The 26894-nt window shown below is 36.0% G+C and overlaps 1 protein-coding gene across 2 annotated transcripts in view; it reads right to left on the bottom strand.

Moving 5' to 3' along the window:
- Window positions 1–26894, bottom strand: part of LOC139971755 (E3 ubiquitin-protein ligase TRIM9-like) — an 86919-nt gene that overhangs the window by 20148 nt on the left and 39877 nt on the right. For both annotated transcript variants that reach the window (XM_071978481.1, XM_071978483.1), the window contains exons 3-5: window positions 25889–25981; window positions 18897–19037; window positions 11583–11739 (exon numbers count right to left, since the gene is read on the bottom strand). In XM_071978481.1, coding sequence (XP_071834582.1) covers window positions 11583–11739; window positions 18897–19037; window positions 25889–25981 — 391 coding nt within the window. The remainder of the gene's footprint in view (window positions 1–11582; window positions 11740–18896; window positions 19038–25888; window positions 25982–26894) is intronic.

Genomic DNA, 26894 nt, shown 5'->3' with positions numbered 1-26894 from the left:
GTACCTTTGGTTCAAATTACAAACATAAAAGTTTCCATTAATATAATGTCAACATTGCAGGACAAAATGATTTTTCATGAGCTCGATGACTTGGAAATGTGAAGCCATTCATGTCAAAGGAATTAAGCTTGGTGAAAAATGGACCATGCAGAACATCGATTGGCTAGAAAATGGCCAATTGAGATTAAAGCAACACTCAGCCTGTTGCAAGATGATAATTTCTATATTAATATTACCTTAGACTAAACCATCTTTGAAGGGGTCTTGATGATCGTCCAGTGACCATGTTCCAATTACTTCTTCTTTTGACGGTTGTTTCCAAGTTTCATATAATTTTATTCAATATAATTTAAATCCCAAGAATGATTGATTACTCATAGATTTCAGCGTATAAATGAGCTTTCAACGCTGTGGTAGAAATTTCTGATTTAAACCTAATAGTCTTGCGAGGGCTAAAATATACATACCATATTCATATTCAATATTAGTTTATAATGGAGAGAGTGCAAACTATTACTTTTAATGCACCTGTGAAATATTCCCCATTATCCCCATTATCGGTCACATCTTTGAAAGAAATTTATATAACAATAATAGATTATTTCTGACAATCTCCAAAATGTACAATTTTTGCAAGGACATCCTTCTCCTATAAATGTTTTCATTCTCTTCTTCTCGGATAAGGCTCCATAAATTTAGCCCCAAATGAATGACATTTTGTCAATTTTCGGCTACCGCGATGCCTCAAGGTCCGTTTCTCGGGGTCTGAGGATGTCATAATTAAAAACGCCGAGATTTCCTGAGAGGCGCCGATCGTATGGATCGAGTCTTCCATAAAGAGAAGTGATAACTGCCTCGGACATAATGGATTAACTAACGGAAGAAATTCTTTCCTTTTATTACTGTATCCGAGTAATTTTTTGCCCCGTGCTTTCTCTAAAAAACAAAATAAAATCAGATGGCGACGACGAGAAACCTTCAGACATGGGAGGACGTTCTAAGGACTTTGCTTTCAAAGCGTGAAGAAGGCTGTGGTTTGAAATGTTAATACAACATACACGCATGCTTAATTACACTGTATGTCACAGAAAGGGTTTATGAATCTGAACACCAGTCACCTCCAGACCGGCCAGCCGGTGAAGTTCTGGTGGTCTAGGTCGAGTCTTAATTTGTTTGTCAACGATGATTAAAATGCTTTCCTTCTTTTTATCTTTGGCATGATTTATTGAAAAAAGTTGGTGAAAAGTGTCTGGTACAGAATAATGTGACAGTGATGTCACAGAGTGTTTCGGGCATTTTGAATGTCATTTGAGGTCGTTAAAGAAATTGAGGCTCAAATGATGTCCTCTCTCATGCAAAATTGTGTTAATCAATACACTATCATACATGTTGTAGTTGTTGTGATAAATCCAATTATGTAAAGGTAGCTCATGCTAATTCTTTTGGAAAGGGTTGTTTTTGGACAGTTTGATAATAATAATTAAAACAAAACACAAAACAGTGTGGATATCACCTTTAACCTTACCAGACTCTGATCATGACAACTATCTTGAAGCTACATCGTGCATCCTGTTTATAAACATGCATTTAAACTGATGCATAGCTTGACGCGACCTAATTCATGTCTTTCCTGTTTAAAAGTTTACTTTAATCAATGATGTGGTATAACTTACCAAAGGAATTAGCCCTTTTGCAAAGAATGAGCTTATTCAAGTGTCCATTAACATGAACATTATATCTAGGCTTCTTTATCAACACGACTGGCTGGTCTGAACTATTGAAGATCTTGAGTTTACAACAGATGAGCAAAACAAAAGCTAAAACTTTCAAATGGGTGGTCATTAAAAAAAAAGAAAACTGAGGTATAAAAATATATTCAATGTTAATTTAATAACACTAGTAACAATTACCACAACTTAGTACTACAGTATCATTCATTTATCGACAATTCGTCTATATTTTATTATTATTCTTATTGTCTCATTTGTTTACAGCTAGTATCAGTATTCAGTTAACATACAAATATGCAAAAGGCAGGTTAAATAGTACTGTGCAAAGCAAGTTCATGAAGTTTTGGAAAATTTATAGCATAACATTTTCTAGCAAATTCATCCCAGTTCAGAACAGTCAGCTAAGTTGTCATGACATCATATTCTACTTGAAGAGATATCTGAATATATATGTCAAAGTTTTTGCATCTCACACAAACAATCTTCAGAAAGACAAGAGCATTACCACATCATGTCAGCAATGTCAAGTCAAATCCTTGGGATTACGGTATGGGTGGTTTTGTTATTTGCATGGATAACGCCATGACCCATGACTTGTTTATATCTTTATCCTACTGTTCAGCATGCTGGCGGGAGTTGCCGAGGTGATGTAAATACCGGCTTGTTGGAATTAGTTAAGATTTAGTTCAAACATGCATGTTGCTCTAGCTACCTTCCTTGTGGCCTCGGGTTAGCCTCTTTGAGATGATGCAGTGATGAGTGTTACTCACTAACTAAAAAGCATACTGCAGCTAGCTACTCTAGACGATTTCATCATACGATCAATAAAGAACGACCCTGTCGCAGAGTGGAAAGTTGTGGGACAGTGCCGCCATGGTGATTATAAGAAATATGCAAATATCACTGACTGATGCATCGAGGGCATCCTTGGTTGCGCACCCTCAAGACGGCAAACTGTGCTGAAAGAAACGACGCGGAAAGTAAAAAATTGGCTCAACGGTATAAAAGTAGGCAAATTAATTACCGAGATGCACGATGGAGAAGGGTACAGTTTGGCTCGACGATGCCTTGGACTTAATAGTCAGAATCCTACCTCGGCCAAAGCCGTTCATTATTCAGATAACATCAAAGTAGGTCAGCATGATACAGCGGATTGGTCTAGCTAGAGCCACCCGTCTGGGAACGTATCCTTTGCTGGTAAATGGAAATATCATGTTCATCTCCAGCCACAAGTGCAACCTCTCAAATTGGCAGCTTGATGAGATTGAGGGCCTCTCAATAGCCACCGGCAGTCCATTTAGGTGAGGCCCCGGTTTCCAATGACCATGTAAAGTGAGTTACCCCTTAGTTATCAAGTGGGCAACCCTATACAACATCTCTGCGCAGTAGTCATTAGCGTTGTTGGCAAACAATTAGGTGCACGTCAACGTGCCAAGAGAGAAAAGATCAGAGGACGCAGGTCTTCTAGTGCTGTCAAACTCTACGGTGGAGAGATGCGCACTTATGCACTGTTGTCATTAGGGGAAAGGTTGGTCATCTCCTCCTTCAGTTTGATGGTATATAAATGTTCTTAACACTGAGCTAAATGAAAATGATGATTCACAGCTAGGAGACTCCCACAAGCTGTTTCTGGGCAACTGTATGCAGAGCTGGGAACCTCAAAACTGATCAAAACATACTGTTTTGGGTATTTACGATTTATTATACGGTGTTAGTTTATGTCCCCTATAAACATCTGAGTGATAGATTCAGAAAGAAGAGGGCAATGAACCCACGAAGGGTCATGGGAAGAGGGGGGGGGGGGAGAGAGGGTATTGCAAGAATGTTACCAGTTTTTGGGCAGGGTACATGGGAGTGCGTATGTGTAGGAGACTGGTAAGAGAGGCGTGAAGTCAATTACTAAATTGTTTATAAAGTCTGTGCCTCCTATTTCTTCACTTGGATGTTCTTGTCTCGTCAAAAGACAGTGGAATCTACGTTGATCATTACTCTTTGGACATTTGATATCATTTACAAATCTAACTTCAGACTGATAATTAAATGCAAATAAGGCTAGGTCTAGTTTCACATGCAATCAGCTGTTCAAATGCATACACTTCTGTAAGTGTTGCTACTGAGACATGACTATTAAAGATCTAACAAACTAACATTATTGCTTAAAGTTTATTTACATGGAGAAAGATGGCATAAGAAAGCATGACACATCCAGTTTCCCTCCCTTCAAACTATTTGGAACGTTGGTGAAAATGTTAAGCTCAAAAATATGGTGCAATATAACTACAAATAGTCAGGCAAGACTTCTGGGGCCTATATAAACCTCTGTATGCATGATTTCACTGAACATTTGATTCGAATCAATATCACATAAAGTGAATTTGAAAGAAAGAGATTGGTCTCAGATCTCTGAAAACTATTTATGGCCTTCGGTTTTGCACCCATGTGATACCATACCCACACCATCGACTGTGTGTACATGTTGAGTTAATTCACACATGTATGAGTCATGAGAACATTTGACAATTCTTCAGCTCTTAAAGGATTTGAATCTAAAATCTCTCTTTTTTGTGTGCATTTATTTGCATTAATTGTACAACAAACCTTGTTACAGTACTACACAACATTAATCCCAGACACATGCTTGAGGGATTAAAATCTGGTCACACATACAGTTAAATTTTTAGCCCTATTTTGCATTCTTCTACAAGGCTAGGTAGTGGATCAGGCAATCTTTCCTGTTATTTTGTATTTTTCGTTTTATGATAATTATGAAAGTGTACTAAAGAATATTCCTTCATATAAAAGATGTGTAAACAAGATCTTCAATCAACTACACAGCACCACTTACAATTTGACATGAAACTATACAAGTAATTAATTGTTACAAAATTTCGAGCCACACCTGCTGTGTGAAAGCATTCTAGCTATATTGAAACATTCTACTGTGATGCTGCATTTTCATGAGCTAATTATAAACTCATCATGTTTGCTTAAAAGTAAAATTCCAAAATGCTGACAATTAACCCTTTCATGATATTTTGTTATTTCCCACAATTTTGAAACACTAAGTTGAACAATCTGGTCACATGGTAGAATGATGAGACACCAGTGTGGGAGGGAAAGAGGAGGGAAGGGTGAGGGAAATGACAACTATTTAGTTTAGTCCTCAATAATATGTCATATCCACCTCCAACCCTCCCACCATGTTGTAAGGTTGGTTTGTTCACAAGGACAATTTAGTTCTGACATAAACTGGCATTCTCAAGGGGTTAATAAAGGGCCCAGCTTAATTGGCCCCTCAAGCAACTAGTTCTAGGCTTTGTCACTTTTATACCGATACAGCTGTATGTTGAGAAAAAAGTAACTGTGTGCATACATGTCTGTATTATGCACCAAAAAAATACTGTATTTTGTAACTTCCGATCCTTACGGGTAAAACACACAACTGGTTAACATGTACAGTATGGATATGCCACTCTCCAAACTAAATGAATAAAGCAACGAAATACCTCACGGCTAGAGATGAAATGTACTGTTATCTTTGAACAAGCTGAGCCAAGTTTAACACTCTATCGCAATTGTGTCCCTAAGTAACTTCATTAACAATCAGTAATTATTCAACCATGACTTTAGCCTAATATGACCATGTTATTCCTTAAGTATGTTACCAGGATTGGTCACCTACCCTCTGTCTTCTCAATGTCCTTAAGATTATTTCTACTCTTGACCTTATTGCTCTTACATTCTACATTGTTGATGACAACTTCCTTAAAGCCACTGACAAAAAAAAAAGTTGATTTGCAAAGAAGAGAGGATTTTATCTCTCTTTTTGCAAAGATTAAATTCTACACAAATGGAACAGCTCTATAAGGAGGTCAAACAGTCATGTCCTTGTTGACATGCTTAACTTCTCTTTCCTTACAAGAAGATATAAGATTTCTCTCTCTCTCTTTTATATTGTATCAATTGATAACAACCTCAGAATTTTCTGTTCTACCCCAAATTACTTAAATTGCAGTATTGTGAAGTTCACCTTCATCGTTTGTGGTGAGGATTTGAAGTCCTGTACAATGTATGGTTTTAGGCATAAGTACAGTTTCCAAGTAGCAATGATGATTGCTACAACCGATCACATTAAACTAATTCATTAATTAAATGGACAGTCAGTGGAAAAAGCTGACAACCAGCAGTCAATTCCATTACTGCAGGCATCTTCAAAAAGAGGAAAAAAGATATCTTTAATGGTTTATTTCTAAAATATGACATCAAACCTTCATGCGACTTGTAGATGATCTATAGAGTAAATAATATGTATTATATAAGCCCCTTAAGGGATAAAACAGCAACCAAACCATTACTGAAGAAGGAAACACTCTAAATAAATAACTAACTTAATACATAACTAAACAAACAAAATAAAATAAATAAATAAACATGTGAAAGGTTGTACGCAGTCTGTGAAATTTGAGAATTTTGAGTATAAAGCATCTACAGCAGTTAGACATTATTATTGTGTTGAGGAAATGATAACTATTAACTAACATGTATTTAAGCAAACTCCCTCCAGAGAAAGGGTAATGGACTCACCTACTTTATCACTACTAATCTTAGATAGAAATAATTTACCCTTTTGAAAGGCGCCCAGGTTTTCAGGCGCCTCTAATTTTAACCTTTGTTCCTAAACACAGGTCCATAGGGACCATGAAATGTTCACAGGGCCCCCTATACAAAGAGATTATCACCAATGACCGAACCATTGTGGAGAAGAAGGGAAATTGGTCAGGAAAGTGAATATTCTTTGATACCCTACATACATAGCACTTCCAGATTTATGACAGTGTATATTTTAGTCAGTCAAATATTAAAGAGCTTTCTCAACTTTTACAGGACCCCCATTAGAATGAATTTGATCAAATCGTTTCTTTTGATTGGATAAAACACCTCAATTTATATCATTGGAACCTTACTGTACGTAATGAGTTGAGGTACTCGGTTTATAGTATTGGACTCTTACTGTACCTAAACAGTTGAGGTACTCAATTTATATCACTGGAATCTTACTGTACCTATAATGAGTTAAGGTACTCAATTTATATCATTAGAATCTTACTGAGTTGAGGTACTCAATTTATATCATTGGAATCTTACTGTACCTAATGAGTTGAGGTACTCAAATTATATCATTGGAATCTTACAATACCTAACAAGTTGAAGTACTCAATTTACATCATTGGAATCTTACTATACCTAATGAGTTGAGGTACTCAATTTACATCATTGGAATCTTACTATACCTAACAAGTTGAGGTATTCAATTTATATCATTGGAATCTTACTGTACCTAATGAGTTGAGGTACTCAACTTGGCAACATAAAATTTGCCAGGATCTCATCACTGATTTGTATTCTTCAAGTGCACAAGTACATCCAGTATGTAATTTTCAAAGTTAAGTATGAAACGAGCATTGCAGTTCACTAATTTGACAATATGTATGGTATACTCTCACTAACTTTGCCTAGATTAACAGTATGACTGGATATGATAGTTAGAATGACCTACTTTCTCTAATTTTCTTCAGCTATACATACAAAAGGAGAAGTTTCCAATTCCCTTGCAGACTAAACTGTCCATGTGAAAACCAAATTGGAGTCATACAAAGAATGTATCCTACATGTGTACGCATAAACCATACATGTATATGAATCTGCGGGGACCCACCCCGATCAATTCCTCTGTCACTTTCGTTGACATCCCTGGTCGCCTTTAGTCTTAAATCCCTAGCCAAACCACTTAACATGTCAAAATTTGCATCTGGAATGTGAACGGCAATTTTTTTAACTTATGCAAAATTTATAAATGGAAAGTATAGCGATGCCCTGGTCCCCCAAAATGAGCCTCTCTGAGACATTCTCATCCTCACAACCTCTACATTTATCTACAGATATATGCTCTAAGGGGTTTATTCCTTTGTTGATTTAAAAAAAAAAAAACAGCTTGGAGGCAAATTTTACTTTTAAAGGCAGTAACAAAGTACAGTACACACCTCAAGACCACATCCAACCAGACCCTACATATTTATATACTGTACATACATGTATGTTAATTTTATTTTACATGATGGTACCATTCTTAAGATCATTAGTTAATTATAAAAGAACAATTGTTAAAAAAAAAAATTAGGGGGAGGGGGGAGGGTTGGGGTGGAGTTGATTGTGGGCAAGATCATGTTTCTATACCTGGCTCTTTCCACTATGCAACCTTCTTACAAAAATTCTCATTATATATTTGGTAAATTCACTTGAATACATATAGTGCACACATAACATAAAAGCTAGCTTATATACAGTTATGTAAAACTGAACTCTACCCTAGATATAATATATCCATATATAATCATAGATTCTAAGTGTTCTGTCTTTGCGACTTCCTTGCTATTTTGCTGGAGGTACATACAGTATATATACTCGCTCCGAGCGTTCGTTTTATGGAATTCGATTGAGTCTGATATACAGTTATTCAGGTCATGCTATGAACCTAATCCCTCGCACGGGAGTGTTAACCCGAGGAGTTCATTCGTAAAAAAAAATAAAATAAAATAAAAAGAATAATTTATCCTTCAAAGGGAAGAAATCTGTTTCGAATTAACCATGCCCAGTTCACACCTGACTAGACTATTTGAAATGCGATGGAAAAAAATAGGAAAATGTATGAAAAAGTGTCAAATTTTACTTAAAACCTGTAAATTTTAGGGTAAACTAAAGAAAGATGAGCACACACCATGTATAATTTAAAAGAGAAATTGACTTTGTAATACTGGTAAATATCTGCTTTAAAATGAAGGCATGCATCATGGACAAACGATGCGGTAGAACTTTCTTGCAAGTATACAGGACAGAGTGGGTATTATGCAAAAAAAATTTGTTGCATGCCGGCAAGATGAAGGAAAGAGTGAACTAGATTCAAAGAATGGATTCTATGCAACACCTGTGAGAATATGTCATCTTAAAGGGAGTGAAGACTCATGCACAAAGAAACGTCTGATGCCGTTAATCTGACCTAGGTTCGAATGAGGTGTAACAGAAGTGTCAGACACCACCATTGATCCCAGAAAATACACACACAGCTTGCTACTGTCGGTAATTAGACACTAGTGAGCAGTCAATACATGCAGCTACAGTCAATATCCACAACACAGTGGACATAGCAGCAATGGACATCTCAGGTCTAGATAAGAGATAACAAGGTATCACGTTTCATTACTGTCTGCATTTTGTAGCGACAAGAACAAAACTCCACTTACAAGCAACGGAAAGTTAACTTTTTTAGAGGGCGGCACACGGTTTGGGGCAAGTCTTCAATGCCTTTAAGTTTCTGTTATGTAGTAAAGTATGTCAAATCTCTTCCCTTTCTTTGCTAAGATTGCAAAATTTGTTTCCATATTTTACCTCAGTCTTTTTGTGGATCGTACTACCAAGTAAACAAACTATAGCCATGGGGAGGGGGTAGAAGGGCAGAGTGGGGATACAAATAGGGGTCCAGTATTGTGACAATATATTGGTGTTGGTGTTACACATAGAACTAACTGCCGTGAGCTCTCAGATATTTGGCACATGTATGAGTTTAGTTACTTCAGGTAAGTATCAATTGCACTGGTAAGATACTATTTGAAGAGCCAGCTTAGTTACTTTAAGAAATTGTCACAATGGCTTTTATAAGTTGGCTTTGATCATTTCATGTTGCTACTTCTTCGATTCTGAAATTTCCCCTCATAAAAATTGGTACGTCATTGACACGACTAGCAAAGGTTCAAATTATCAAATAATGAACCCAAAGAAAGTTGTGCTAATAAAAGTTTCCTGTTTCATCAAACATCCAATTAATCCATACTAATGGGTCAAATTGTCCAGGTGACAACACATTGAGGATCAGTTTCTTAACGAGCGAAATCAATGGAATTACTTTACATCTCTTTGTGGATATGTCTACGAGCGGATCAAAGTTTTGACCAATTTGAAATCTTATTTTGAGTGATACAAGATAAATCAGAGAGAGTACTTAACCCACATGTTAGCTAACTGCAGTTGAAAATATAACTTTTTATCTGACCAAATAGATTTACACAATCTTCATGAGTCCATCATTCTACATGTCAGTCTGTAGGGCTATTAAAACTCATGAACAAAACTAATGTGATATAAGTGGACAACTAGAGGACAGTGCTAAAAAGGTCACCAGGTCACTCAAGACACAATAGAGTGAGAGTGGTTAAGTTGTGTGGAGATAGGTAAGTGAGGCAACCAAGTAAATTTGTCATTCTTGAGGTGAGACATCTCATGTCATCGAATGAACTGTAAGATGATATACAAGCGGGGGCTGCTGGATGTCAAATTATATTTCATGTATTCCGCAACGGCTGAAATTTTAAATTTTGCACAGTATCATATTTGTTACAGCGAATTCCAAGATGTGATCAAGGCATGAGAAACATATTAAATTTCAAATACTGAAACAAACCACATCATTTTTTAAAATTATTATTGAGTATATTGAAATGTATATATATAAAATCCAAGATGTATTACATTTCAAAGTGAAATGAAAGAAAAAGAACTACTTTGAACATCACTCGCTGAACACATTAAGATTCAAACATATGCCGTAGATCTAAAGCTTTTACACTATAGTGCTTCTTATCTATTTATTAATGACACATATCGGCGGAAATTCGGCGCATAAAAATTTACCACGCAACAGAAAATTTTCACCTTCTAGTGGACCTCAAAATAATCACCATATCATGTGTAACCACTGCATTTCTGCAACTGTTTAGTCATAAAGGCAGATGTATAGTTTCAAACCAGTTGCAGAGTCAAGGGGATTGATACCCACTTATCAATTTGGTAGAAAGGGGCCTAGTCAGACCATTTTTTTCCTTCGACAGCTAATGGAAGCTTTTTTTTGGACATAATTGATTGGTCGGTGTAAAGTATACATTGATTGTCAGTTGGTCTTTAAGGCAACGATAGTAATTGCCAAACTTCACTGCAGAAGATACATTCCTGATGATTGGCTTCTCCTCTGGGTGGAAGGGGAGAAGGGGGGGTGGAGTTCACAGATTTCAAAATAAGCAACAAATATAGACAGTGTACTACAAACTAGGACGCTCTTGTGGGCCAATACTAGTGTACGAATCTGTTCAAATCTTGTCTACTCCAACACATGGTGGGCCACTTAAAGGTGAGTCAAGGAGGGGAAGGTTGTAGGGCGATATTAGTGTACAAATGTGTTCAAATCTTGTCTGCCTCCAACACATGGTCGGCTACTTAGCTCTAGGTGAGTGAAGGAGGAGAAGGTACCGTTGTAGGGCAATACTAGTGTAGGAATCTATTCAAGTCTTGTCTGCTCTAACACATGGTGGGCCACTTCATGGAAGGTTGTAGGGGATACTAGTGAATGAATCTGTTCAAATCTTGTCTGCTCCAACACATGGTTGGCCACTTAATGCTGATGGAGGGGAGGGTTGTTTTTAATCTTGGAGAGGGGGGGGGACATCACTATAATGACTTGCCAAATAATGTAAATTATAGGGTGGATGCTTCCCCATTTGAAACAGGTCTCGGTCTGAAATCCGATCGTAAATCATGGACACTGAAGAAAAATCAAACAAACCACCACTTGCTTTTGATCTGCAGGTTATGGAAGGTTCCAACAGAGCAGTTTGCAGATTCCTTGCTCCAAATTGGGATCAACCATAAGGAAGAAAAGTAACCCATTTTCATGTTAGCAACAATCCAATTTACAAGGTCCCTTCGACTTGAGAACCACCATCTTACCAGAAAACAGAAAATACCAACCTTTCATCTCCTTGAAGTTAAGCCTCTCTATTGCCTTCACTGCCGGTCCACTCTCTAGCGTCAGATCAAACTCGTGGTCGACCCTCGGAGCCAGGATCATCTCCTTCTCCCAAGAGCTCTCGGTGTGGCGGGCTCGGTCGATAAGCGAGTTGGAGACCTGTGAATGATGTACATTATCGTTTAGTATTGGGTGTTTATTACTATCTGTTTCAGCTTTAAGAATAATTGTCTTACTGTACTATAGTTTCTCATACTTATTTATATTTAAACATTGACTACGATTTAATCTATTTTGCTATTTACTTCTGAATTTGTTTTGGACTATTGCGTTTTGGGTTTTTTTAATTTTAACTTTTAATTTTTTTTAAGTATCGTTTAGTACGGGTGTTTTTTATATTGTTGCTTTTAAATTTTTTGCCTTATTGGTTCTATATATTTAACATTTTGGTTTTTGTTACTATTTGTTTTTAGGTTTTACATTTGTAAAGCGCTTTGAGCAGCATTACTTACTATTATTATTTGTTATTTAGGACGAGCTTCAACATTGACAACAGTCGACTAACTTATGGGACTGCCAAACTCACGATCTGCGTAAGTTTTCGCAAATGGTATATATATTGACTTCTACTCCACCTAATAGAGTGCACTGTAAAAATAAGCTGATTAACCAACCTCAACAGAACTACTTTGAAATTTTTCTGAAAACAAAATAAGTTGTAGACTTTTGATGGTCAAAGGAGGAATGCTAAATGTCCACACTATACCTGACATTGTAAGAAGGAGGTCAGTGCTAATGGTTTGATGCCAGATCTACAGGTCGAAAAAAACGACTGAACGTACATAAGTTGTAAGGAGACAGGTAAGAGAGGTAACTCAGTACCATGACAGTTAAATAACAGATGAAGACTTCACCACCCATCCCACACATAAACAGCATCAAGAGCTTTTAACGGGAGCATATCACCTCTCTCCATGGTCAATAAGAACAACCACTGCGTGCAAGTAACACCTTTCACCCACTCTATAATATAACCCTGATCGTGTGTTATGGACTGTTTCCATGACAACACATCTAAGTTATGTTTTATTGAGTTTGTTTGACAATCAATGACCTAAATCACAACATTTCTCCATAGTTATACAAAACCCCATCGATCTGTTTGTCATATCTGACATATTTTTCAAGTCTGTTATATACATACAGTGAAATTATTTAAACCCAACTGTTTTTGCTGCTAGCGATGTTTTGGATGCAAACTCCTGCCCAATCAGAATACAAGACGTCAACACATCAGATGACAGACTAGTATTAAAAAAAAATCAAAAAATCAAAAAAAAAAATAAACTAATCACATTTGCAAGTTAGCAACAGGTCAAAACTTCTTTCTTGAGATCTTTAACAAGTCACTGATTAGAATTGGCCAAAGCCAGAATTGTCACTTAATTTTGCCCCATCACGCCTATGGTCATTCCAATCGTCATTCCTATCGAGACCAGATCAAGAGGCTGAAGAATAGGGGCGCAGACTTTGTGACGTCAGCCTAACCTTGGCCTATTCCCACAGGGCAGGCTCCAATGAAATTCATTTGGGATTGATTTTGCAACAGTTAACGTTTTAACAGGAGCCAGCGGATCACAAAATGTGCAAAACATCAATAAATTGTGGTCACAGCCGACAATATCTGGAGGAAATCCCCAGCTTGTTTGTTCCAAGATGCTCGATATCTCTGGTCTACGAATTATCCACATACTGTACTTGTGAGATTTCAGAGTAATAAGAGAGGAGAAAAAGGGATCTAGACAAGAATTTGAAAGGGTGAAAATGTCATCTAGCTGTTTTTCTTCCGGCAGAGACTGTTTGCGCCTGACTGGAGTTTTGCTTCCAAACAACTGCTTGTGTTTTATGATGTAGTCTCGCCTGCTCCCTCCCTCCCTCCTGCCCCCCCCCCCACAACATAGGTATAAACTAAATATATCTTATTACTTATTGTATTAATGTCAAAACTACGGAAGCTTAAAAGTGCCATCAACATAAGAAAACTTTGCAGCAATAAGTCAACATTTTTAATTAAATTGTTTAGATAATAAGATATCTTACCAAAAATCAGAAAAATGTTGGATTGCTCACTTGCTTTAATTGAGCAATTGAACAATTTTCTGCAAAGATATTATCTTGTTTTCTAAACAATTTACTGAAAAATGTCAACTTATGGGGCAAAGTTTTCCTTATATGTTGATGGCACTTTAAGCTTCCATACACAACTAATGTAATTTCACTTTGATAAAATCTCTCTTTTTTTTTATTTAGGTCTTAGTTTTTGAAGACCCAATTCTAACACTTTTATAACAGATGTAACTTTTAATAGCTATAGACATAACATCGATATAAACTGAACCAGAGGAAATTACATTCTTTGGTTTAAGATTTAGGAAAGTCTTCACGGCAGTCATCAAGATCAACTAAAACACTTGATGATGGACTAAGGCTCAAAGTGGAAATTAGAGCAATGTTCAGTAAGTGATTTCAGTGATGAGAATTACATCCAGTTGATGTAATAAATGGAAAGAAGTGTCATCAATTACTGTATCTGTTGCGCATTTTCCTAACATTGATAAAAAAAAAAATTCTATGTTTACACTAAAGACTGGGGTTAGAAAGGACGTAGGTTATGTAAACAAGAAAGAAAGAAGAAAATGATTGGAGTTTCAAATGTTTAGAACTTTATTAGTTTTTCTAGGGTGTGTAATATGATCAGCAAGAAAGTTCCTCTGTATCATTATGTAGATAAACATATTACAAAGTTGGTAAATTCACCAACAAAGTTTTGTCACCAATCACTTCCAAGAGCTCTCCATTTTGCATTGACTTGCATTGCAATGAGGTAAGTGTGTCAGAGGGGCACAGACCCAACATGTAACCAATTGTTTGTTAGCTAGGCAGATCAGAGTGCATAGTAGACAGGTAAGAGAGAATAAAGTAAAAATATGATACAGATGGATGCCTTAAACAGACAGACAATGTTACAGTGTATAAAACCATTTATAGTCTGTTATTTTAATCCATAAATGTCACACATACCAGTTGCAGTGAAACTATAAAAGTAGAAAATTTAACGAATTGCATAATAAGGAACGATATATGTCCACATAACATTCAACTTTATGTATTGGATTAAGATGGTAATAGTTTGGTTAGTTAACAGGAGCTCAGCTGAATGCCAGGAATCAGAAATTGCTAACAGCATATAACAATTAGCCATTCAAACAAATTAATGACCATTTTGGGAAAACTGACTTTTAACTGACTGAAATTATTAACAAACTGGAAAATGAGCAAATTAGAAAACACTTTGTTTATGCTTTGTCCAATATATCATTCAATTAAAATCATGAAATATAATACAACATAATACAATCATGTGCAAAGGTTTTGCCCATTGAGAAGAAATTTGACACAATCATTAATTTCCATTTTTTATTTTTTTTAAATCTCCTATTCTGTTTTCTTCTTCTTTTTTTTTCAATCTCAAATCCAAGCCAATTTCACCACTTAAAACAGATGCCATTCTGATTTAATCCTCGAGCCGATGTTTCAATATTGAATTTTACAGCCCCAACTGCAGCCATAATCACTGGGCACCACATTCATTTGGAAGAATCAATAACTCGACTACAATCGTTTGCCCCGATCATCGTAACCCAGGAAAAAAATACTTCCCAGCTAATCTTCCATCTTGCAAACAGAAATCCCTCTCTATTCAAAAGCATCGTAATTTGACAGTTGTCAGGATTCCAATAATCTCCCTCGAGTCGGATTTAGCAAACTTTCAACTGGCATAAATTTGACATTTTATCTTCCAAGGCCGTACAAGAAGACCTGTACAGAATTATTATACCGACTGTGCATTACGAAAATATAGTATTTCTGCTCTTAAAGCTTCGCGTTTTCTTTTCAAGAGTAAATAATATGAAACTGTATGAGATTCATATGCGTACATACAGTATACACATAATAAAACACAATATCTGAGAGCGTAACCGTGGTGAAGTGAGTGCTGTATTGAACACATCAATTGTAACTGAAGAAGTGTTTGAATATAATCATGTGGCTAATTTTGACTCGTATCACAGAATGTAGAAGAAAGAAATTGAGATGGATTTAATGAGTGGGAAATCAGAGGATATTGAATGGAAATTTGCCTTATAAAAACAGTTGCTCAGCATTTAGTTCAAAAAACATAGTTTCACCAATTTCTGGATTTTTTTTACCAAATCCACTGAGCATTATGGAAAATAAGCTGCTCTAGACCATCATAATTAGTTGTGAAAATTAGAAGAGCATTTTTTTTAAACAATTCCAGTTTGCCAATTTTTTTGACATTTTCTTTGTTATGTGAACTTAATGTTTAAGCACTTAAGTTGTTATGGACATTTTTGCATTGTGTGCAATCAAAAAAAATTGAACAAGGCCACCCATTGCCTCCCCTTAATCTCTCCCTCCCTGCCCCCCCCCCCAAAAAAAATCATCAGTATTGCCTCAATATAGCAGAGTGGTAGTTATTACTAGAACTTTTCAAACTATATATCCAGGAGGTTCTTACTGAAATATGAAGATATGTTAAATTATGCAATAACCAGCTATACCCCAGTGAGCGTAATATTTTGTAGTGAGGGTAAAATGTTGTTGTTCATTCATATCTATAGATCTATATCTATAATACTCTGAAGACTGATGCCGGCCTTTAATGCAATAAGAGATACCTATCATAATTCCTCTATAGACTTTTATCTTTAATCCATACTCTCCACCCACACGTACAGTAAGTCTTCAATTCAACAAACTGATGTTGTAATGTCTCTGGTCTTTTATCTTTAATTCCACCCCAATCCATTTTTTTTGCATAGTCTTACATAAGATTACACAGCTGATCAGCATACACTACGTTCTCCAATCACACAGCAGACAGACATAATTATTTCAGAGGACTCTAAGAATACATTCAGCATCCCATAGGTCCATAAATGCAATACGTGAAGACTGAATTTCATTGATGAACTAAAGGTCAGTAATACTGTTGTTGCCATGCATGAGGAATATGTATACAAATATCACTGGCATGGTGTGTTGTTGCAGCGAATTCCTATGAGGTTCGAAGGTCATTGGCCTTTGATTTTCAGTACTCTAGAAATTGCTAGTTTTGCAACATTGCAATTCATGTAGGTTCTCTGATTCTTCTGCATTATCGAAAACATTCATGACTGTTAAAATAGACAATTGAATGTCTTGGTGTGGATAAGGCCTACAATGTTCATAATGTATAGTAGCAGCAAAATGCTTTTTGAAATTTGATCTTGGATGACCAGTATCTGAATTTCTAGCATATTTAGGGGTCAATACTGATGACCTTTATAGTAAAGACACCTGAGAAACTCTCTGATTGATCAGTTTTTACAATGTTGTTGTTTTAGATTCCTCAGTATCACCAGATTGACTTCCTTTGACCTTTGGCCTGATCAAGTTAACCGACGTTGATACCTTCACTTACATTGGACGCTTTTCATTGTTATAAATTACAGGCTCTATAAATGGTACAATAGACAGCTACTGTATAGCAGCTAATTAGCCAAGGCATGATTACTGACCTATAGAATAAAGCACACTTTCAATAATCATCATAATGTATACAAAATTCCTTGCTATCATCTCTGATCGGACAACAAGTCATAAGAACAAGAAACTTGTAAATCTACATAAATAATGTACAGTATGCACTGAGAGCTTGCCGAAACTACATGATCAGTTTTACATGCCGCCACATCACATGTGAGCAGTGTAACCAATACACACGTACGCAAATTGATAGAAGCATATATGCTTGACAATTTTCTATCACGTCAAAGCAAGCTGGCACCAATAACCTGAGAATTAACAGTCATTCAAAGAACTAGCAGAGAGATGACTAGTCACATATACTGTATGTAGAAGATGATGGGAATAATAGGCTGGATAAGTTCTGAAATTTAAAAATACAAGCAACTCTCTGCACTGAAGGTGACTGACATTGTCAAACAAGAGGTAACCTTAGAGGAGAATGGCCATCCTATCAACCTGATAAATATAATCTAGAGAATTTGCAGTTATATCACTTCAAGAAAGCTAGCAAAAAGTACCAAAGATGTTGGCAAGTGCTTGTATTAATGACAAACAAAATACCACATGTGTTTTGGTAACAACAAGCAGTATTCACAGATCATCATATTCCTCGATGCAGTAGTAATACAACAATGTATACATACAGTATATATTTCTTTCTTTCTTTCTTACTTACTTACTTCAATGTACTGTACAAGTATGGACATCCTTGATCACTGCCATTTGCAATGTTATTTCATCTGTATATATTCTGACATTGATATGTGCATTTAAACATCATATGGTAGATTCATGTATTATGGATGAGTCAACATTTTCCAAAGGGAGTAAAAGGAAAAACTTTCTCTTGCTCTTCATGAAGACTAGTAAATATTTATCCATAAACTGACCTCCTTGGTGACTACAGCATTAGCAATTATTAACCCTAAAGTACCCAAGAGGCAATATGTGCAAGGTACAGTAATAAAAAATACCACTTGATTTAGTTAGGTAACAATTAACATGCATTATCCACAAATCAACATTTTCCGAAGGGAGTAAAAAGGGGAAGAAAATTGGAAATCTTCGATGAATTATCCATAAGCTTCCCATCTTTTGTGACTAGCTACGTGCAATTTCTCACTTCTACAAAGAGGACATGTAGTACCAGCTAACACAAAGCACAGCAGGGGTGCCAGCCACTGGGGCAAAAATTGCTACCGGCTCGGTGAGCCACACAGCAACCAGGGCTCTGAAACAACCAGAGCATTTGACGCCTTTAATGAAACTAGCATCTCTCACAACCGAGAGGAAATAGGTGCCATCGACACCTAGACCTGGCGGTGCGGTTTGCACCTCGCCGTACAAAAGTTCCCAGTCAGTAAAATGGCTAATCCACCACTGAGTAAGATTACAAGTAGAATTTCTAAAGGTACTTAATCTTGCACTAGCATTTGTAAATTGTAATAGATATGTGCAGTCCACAGAGTACAAAATGTACAAGTTTGAGTTCAAATCTACATAGGGTGAGTACAAGTTACAGCCAACTATGCTATATGAGTACAGGTGCACCTCTGACTCATTGGAAGAGTGCTATGAAGAACATCAAAGAACAAGAATTGATATTTTATCGCTCAGAATAATTGTTGTTTAATTGCTAATTAATTAATGAATATACTCACTAAGAGGAAAGACGCTGGGTCCGACTCCTTCATAATCTCGATACTGAACTCCAGCAGGGTGCTCGTCTGCTTCAGTTTACCGCTACACTGGTTGATGTGGTTCCGGACCATCTTGGTCTTGAAATCTTTCTCTCTTTGTACCTGGAAATAGAATATCAGCGATGATGTTGACAGATGTATAAACAATTTGATTTCTTGGATCCGTCAAGGAATAGTAGGTTTTAACACTTTTTACACATTCAACATCAAAACACTATTAAGCAAACTGGTAAATAAGACTTCAATTTAGGATCTTTATTGGGGGGGAGTGGGGGGGATTAAATCATTTCCCCTCTTTTTTCCTGTCGAACAGTTTATCCTCAGGTTTAGCTTCAAGTGTCCTCCTTTCATCTCTTGGCTTTAGATGTTTCTTCTCACTCTAAGAGATTACTTTAGGCAGCAGTTATAGTAGTTTTGATATGCAAAAAGAAGAAATTTTTAGTGTTATAGTTTTGTTTACTACAACTTTTCTCATTTTCAAGATATTTACATTTACAAATTTGCTAAATCTCTGGAATGCTCCACTCATATGTTCCTCAATGCAGGTCAAAATGTTAATGCATTGTTTTATCAATTCTAATTAGCTCTGCCAAAACATGTTTGTTCACCTTCATATAAACAATAGAGCACCCTTGGGTAACATGCAACACAATCTGTCTTTGACAAATGTGTATTGCATTGTTAACATGTTATTTGAGTTTGTCAAAATATTACATGTTCCCCCATCTCTCCCAACCCACCCTCCCTCTTACCCACTCCAATTGAGTATTGTGCTGTATCTGATGAACTGAAGTTAAATACATTTTTGTGCTAGACTTAGGTAATTCGGTCATTTTAATTGATGACCCACAGCTACTGTACCCTTAAGGGTCATTTCTCAAAAATTAAACACAAAGTATATAGAAACTCAACCTGGACTGACAGCAGTGCTTCTCAAATGATCTCCAACACATCAAAAGAATTTTTGTGCCGATAAAAGTCATCCATTCATACTGGTTCATTCTATTCAAACGTTCCATTTTTCGATAAACAAGTCGGTTCCATCTGTCTCAGTATTTAGGTTGTTTGCTCTGTTTTCATTTTCAGTAGATCCATCTAACATTAGTTCCTTAACACTTTTAAACATTTATCTTCCCAGGCATAGCGGTTTCTTTCTTCTAACTCTCTTAATTATACTATTGTAACAATATTCAGTAAAACTGCAAAAAATGTGGTTCCTTATTCCAAAGACCCTGCAAGGTAGTAGGGGTGTAACAATGTCTCTTCCTGAGCCAGTAAACACTTTGTGAGGGGGGGGGGGACTTCCCAAATGGGGGACTATCCCGAATGGGGGACCAAGATCCTTTCCCCTCCTCCCCCATTCACCTCCCCCCCCCCTTATTCCCTCCCTAAATCTACCATGGTAGCAAAGGCAGATGAGAATGCTATTGTAGAAGACCTGGACATGTGAATGTCAATTCAATCCAACATAACCATTTTTTTCCTAAATATGACAATTTCTTTTTGATCCTTTAACCACTGATGATAATTGAAATTATACAAGTTTCAATTATGCTACCTGTCCCTCACTTGCAAACTTCTAGCTCAAAGTTACCACCCTTGAAAATTTTTGTCTTACATTTTCACCAAACTTTCTTTCAGGATGGCTAAAAGGTTTTTCTGTTGATACAGTCAGTTTCATTTCAAAAATGACTGACAAAAATATTTCTCTCGCATGAATTAACAACTCAAAATCACTTTTTGATTCACATGAGTGCCCATCAACCTTGACATTTTCTACAGTTTTGATGGAAATTGATTTCATATTGGATGGCTGGTTTGTAAATGGCAAAATTATGAGACAATATTTTGCATCGAATCCTTTGACAGAGCATCTTGCAGGCATTTACAAGATGCAGAGAACATTCAAACTTTGAGAGAGAGAGCGAGAGAGAGAGGACAAGTGAGACAAAATTAAAAGCAATTTGTTGGACAGCTCACATTGAATTGCAACATTATGGAAAGCATTTTGAAAGATGTTTTTTGTACTCAAGTAAAAAGCGGTTGCCATGCCACTGTATACTAACAAAATCTTCTTCAGAGGCAATTAACAAAACCGTACAAATAGGAAAACAGGTTAATCAGACAGATGGAACAGAATAGTTAATTGGATCAATGAAAAATGAAAAGAGCAAAACCTTTTGATTAAACTCTGATGGCAAATGTCTCCTTCATAATTCTCTCCTGTGCAGCATTCACTCATTCCCATGACAACTTTAGAAGTAAAATCACTTGAGATATTAAAGGGACAGCATACATGGTGATGGAAATTGACTTTGTTCACAAATTTGGTGGAAACCTTGGAGGCTGTTGTCTTGTTAATTGCTACAGAGATACAGCTCGTAAGTTCTTAAATCTAATGAGTGTAAATGATAAGAGTGCTCAAAGTGTTTGGAATCATGTTTAATGTAGTCGAGCTACAGAATTATATCCTTTATTTCAGTTTCCCCTTCTTTATTTTGTGATTTTATGTTGTTTTTTTTTTTTTTTTGCGTTGTTGAAAACCTGTCTTCATTTACTCAATATGGATGAAAAATTCTTGCAAAAAAACTCAGAGATGTGTAGTTTTGTTGTTTGAGTTAAGCTTTTGTAAACTTGTTCTATGAAAATATCACAATCTTGCAGATTAATTATTCTTGAACTTGAATATAGCAGAGGGCTGCTGTGAAACACAATCAAAACCTTACCTATACAGGCACAGCATATCCAGGGAGGGGAGGAGGGGAGGGGAGAGGGAGTAGGCGGAGTGTGATAACCTTCCTCCCCATCTCTCTGACAATGAGAACTTTGTCACAAGTGATAAACGGTAATACATAAGGTTATATGAGGTGAGGGAATACGCACTGTGAATTAATATATCTTGATTCCTGTCAGTAAATGCAGGCTATAGTGAATCCCTGTGTTTACTTGGAAGATGTACTTCTGAGAGGTGTGGTATAGACTAGTTAAGAATTTAAGTTAAAAATTTGATCATGATTTTTTATATCTGATCAAGTAAACTGACAGAACATTTGAGTTCTGGTACAAAAAATATGAAGCCTTTGATTTTGATTTCATAGCTTATAATCTAGTTATTATCTACTCTGACATGTTGTAGACAAATAATCAAGTTTCTGATCCTGAATGCTTACCCAATCCACTTTTTACAGACTCTGTGAGTCTTTGCTATCATCGACATGTCATTTGAGTCTTTGATTTATTTGCCTAGTTGAGTTTCTCAACATAAAACACTTGAAAGGTAAGACGTTTTAATCAATTTTATTCTCGAATAAAACCATCACGGCCTTAGGTTTCTTAATATATTCACCTTATTTTAGACTTGCAATTTTTTAATCAGAGTTCTAGAAACCTGCATCTAATCTCTCTTAAAATTGAAAGAATCTCTCAATCAATAGCAAAATCCACTTCTACTTATAGGAATATCAAGATTATATTCCAGAAAAGGAATAAATATTGGTCTTCATTTCTCTTCAAATATTATTCCTGTCACCATTGAAAATATGAAATTGATTGATGGGACATCAAGTGATTGTTTGAAATACTGAGATATTTTATTGATTAATTCAATATGCATGTACTGTAAAACAATGATGGTTTACTTTAGTAATGAATTTACTTTGTATTCAAATACAGTAGAAGGCACCTTATAGTTGGCATATATAACGAAAATCAAAGGCCACAAATATGAAGCGTATTTGAATTTTTTGTACAGCTTCATCAAGATACGGTTTATTCATCAGATGCGTATGAAATAAAGTTATGTGCTGATAAAATGAGAAATGGTTCCTTGGTGATCCAGAGTGACATTTTCTGTCACTGCGGGATATTGTACAAACACAGGCAAATTGCTGATATGACCAAGTACCAATAACAGCATCATGAGGTCTTACATAAACTGATTGCATCACTATAACCAACCTTTGAATCTAACTGTGGTTAGCATGAACCATGGAGAAATTATCCAGGCTTCTACAAGATGACAAGATATTGACAAGACTAATGATAAAAGTACTTAAGAAATACTGAAAATAAAGTTCTGAAGATAAACACTGACAATAAAGATCAAAGTCCTGAATAAACACTGACAATAAAAGTCCTGAAGGAACACTGACAATAAAAGTTCTGAAGGAACACTGGCAAAAAAAGTCCTGAAGAAACAACATTGGCAATAACAGTCCTGAAGAAATATTGACAATAAAAGTCCTGAAGAAACATTGACAATATAAGTCCTGAAGGAACACTGACAATAAAGATCAAAGTCCTGAAGAAACACTGACGATAAAAGTCCTGAAGAAACAATGACAATAACAGTCCTGAAGAAACATTGACAATAAAAGTCCTGAAGATAAACATTGACAATATAAGTCCTGATGAAACACTGAGGATAAAGATGAAAAGTATTCAGTACAGTGTGACCATGTACAAATTAACGAACGTAGTTATAAAAACTTTCTCGGACGGGAATAGTAATAAATTTTCACCAAATTTTACACTTGAACACAACAAGAAAGAAGGGAATATCATGAAATGATGAAAAGAAGGAAGAATACACATGATTGTTTTCCTCCCTTTCATTAATTCGAATAAAATTGTAACTGAAAATTGGAGAACGATTTTAGTGAGTTTTATGAATTTCTGGACATGTAGTAACGGCTTGGACCGGGTAGTCATTTGTTCGGTCTGTCCCCTAGTTTCGCAGGTACCCGTTCCCATCACTACAGCATACATATATTTTGCAGCCTGTTAGAAAAATCGCATCCAATGTTTAATCAAAAATTAACATCAGCCAACCCAGTGCTTTTACTGCTTTGGCGACAGTCACTCACTTTCGATCAAGCAGTGTCTGAACATTTCAGGACTCTTTCCAGTATCTCCTACAAAAACATGCTATCTATGTATTACATGAAATAAGCAACAATGTAGGCAATTAAATAGACAAAAGCCTATCATGTTCATGTTTCATAATTTTAGTAACATTCCTCAACAAAAATAAACAACATTAAGAGGTTAACTGCAATCGCTGTTGGTTATGAGCCATTTTTCAACATTGCTGTGACTCTTGACACTCATTTTCAGAATTTCGTAATGAAACTAAGTAAACTAAGTTCAGCCCAAGCAGCTTCCCTCTGTTTAATATTAAACCACTGATGGATCCCTTGAATATTAAATTATGTATTTCTATGCTTGCTTATTTTATTTTTTCAAGCTTGACGTCTCTGTCAAGTGAATGCCATGCACAATTTCTTGCTCTGTCTTTTTTCTTCGAAATCGCACATAAAAATCAAAGGAAAAACTCATCTACTTAAGAAAACAACCTGACATAATATCTCTTTTTTTTCTCGTATTAAAAACAAAAACGTTTTTTCGCCTAAGGAAAATTCACTCCAAAGGGGCATTATTTATGTTATGAATACATCAAAAGCAGTTAATATATTTAAAATCTGAAGTATTATCGTGACAATCCATGCTAGAGGTTTTCACTGTTCCACACAGAATGTTTGAAGCAGGAAAAATGTGGGTTGGGGTTCATTTCGCATAATGAATGAAAAGTCATCAGTACTGGCCCCAAAATTGATGAAATAATAAAAAAATTAATATGCTAAAAGTTTTTAACAACATTCTGGAGTTTCTAAAAAGCCATTTGAATTATTGCCAGATTTCATCACAAAGCATTTTAAAGTAGACAGTCAAATCTTGTAGGCGAGGGTGATATATGCCTTGCGGAATGGCAGTAAAATATGAGTCGATTATGTCACATGACCTTTAAGAGGAAATAAAATCTGGGGGCTGGTCAAGTAATGAGCTGCTTAAGAGTACAAAGATCATGTTTTGTGGCAATGAAAAGCGTCAAAGTACTGTAGGTAGGCAATGCGGAGAGATTGCTCAGGCTATACAATACAGTGTGTGCACATGTCAAAATTATCGAACCTAGTTGATCAAAACTTTCTCGGGAATAGTCACAAATTTTAAGTAACACTTGAAACAAGAAAATAGAACGGAATATCAGGAAATGATGAAATTAAGGAAGAGTACGTGTGATTGTTCCCCTCCCTCTCATTACTGAACAGATTCGGTTGATACTTTCGGATGCAGGTGGAGACCCACCAATTACTTACATAACTGGGTGGCATATTAATGCTACAACTCATATGTATACCCCTACTGTACATACATACATGTGTAAGCTTCCCTACACTTCACTCATTTGGCTGTCAGGTAGTTAACAAATGTATCACTTCCGACCAAATTTCTACAAAACATTCCTTCTAGCACAGAATGATGCAAATTCATTCGGCCGTTAATCTGGTTACTAACTCATATTGATTGCTAAAGGAAGCCTACAAATACTAAATTATATTCAAATTACATGTACGTTTACAGAGGCATCTACAGCTGCTTAGCCACATACAAACAATTTAATTTTTGATATGCTGCACTGGCCTAAATGTGAAATCTTGATGTTGGTCTTCAACAGAAACATGCGGATCTTCTTGATGTATTGTACATGTATCTACTGTTACAGTAATATGCACATGATTAACAATATTGTGGAATTGCTAAATTGTATGATGGTAACCTTTCCCCTTCCTCTCCCCTCCCCCCCCCCTGGAGTACTTCTTTTCCTTTTGATGTGGAGAGGAGGTACTAAAGCGTCCACAGATAGTATGATGCCGGTCCCCCCCACCCCCCTCCCCCCAAAAAAAAATCCATGACCTGTCAGGTCAAAGACTTTTCAAAATGTTTTAAAAGATGGATGAACATAAAAACTATTCAAAACATGACAAACAAGGAATGCAATGCAATCATGAGGTTGCCTGTTAAACAGAAACAAAAGCAGAGATGACACAAATAAAACAAAAAGAAGACAAGAAGATTCATCTAGCCAAAGACTTAGTTATTTTCCGTCAATTTACCTGATGAATAAGCTGCTCTTTTCTTCTCTGGATGATGGAAATCAGTTCGTCAAATTTGGCTACTAAACTTGCCTCAAAGTCTATACTGGATTCCTAAAGTCAATGAAAAATTGAAAACATTCTTATTTCTTTCATACTTGAACGTGACATAGCAAACAGTAACACAAGAAAAAGTTCTCACACTTCCAGTCTGAAGATGTACTAGTAAATTACCAGTATAAAAAATATTTCCTCAAATTGAATTATGAGTTGACTTTGACCTGCCATGCAGCATAAATAGAAGACTGTATATATCCTATACCTATTACCTTTACTGAAACACTGCCCTCTTCCTTCATTACACTGTGACAAAAATGCCATTAGATAAATTTGTGTTTGATGCTCATAAAAATTCTGGCAATGAAACTGGTGACCAGTTTTAAGGACCTACCATTGGGACCCTCCCAATTGTTTACAGATATTGAGTAGCATCAGACTACTAGGTAAATATAACAACCTTTCACTCTGCAAATGGATCTAAAATTAAATTCTGTCATTTAACCTGCAATCACTGCATCTGTGACAGAGGTTTAATACCTTACAGAAAGTTAAATTATGCTATACTGTGCTTTTTATAATGTCACTTTATGGTTGAAAGAGTTGAATATAACTTACTTTGCACAGATAGATAATCAACTTAAATTTAGTGTTGAAATATTCAGCACATCTCAAAATTGAGCACAGCAGAGAAATTAAAATTTTCTCACAAGCTGGCAAATATTTTTTGCAAGTCATTGGTAAAATGGACTTTGAAATTGAAAATGATTGCAAGTACCATGAATGGCTAGACATGATGACATAAAAGTCTTTTGCAAAATATGGATGAAATATGGATCCATGGATGATATATATATATGAATGTTTCCAATATAATGTCTAAAAAATTTGGGGAATGGCCAATGGAAGTTGTGAGGAGATGTGTAAGCAATTAAAAGCAAAGTAACTTTTCAGTTGAATTTTTAGAGGA

Source organism: Apostichopus japonicus, chromosome 8 (genome assembly GCF_037975245.1).
Source record: "Apostichopus japonicus isolate 1M-3 chromosome 8, ASM3797524v1, whole genome shotgun sequence".
Lineage (NCBI taxonomy): Eukaryota > Metazoa > Echinodermata > Holothuroidea > Aspidochirotida > Stichopodidae > Apostichopus > Apostichopus japonicus.
Note: the sequence above shows the minus strand (reverse complement) of the source record. Positions and strands in the feature narration are given on the sequence as shown.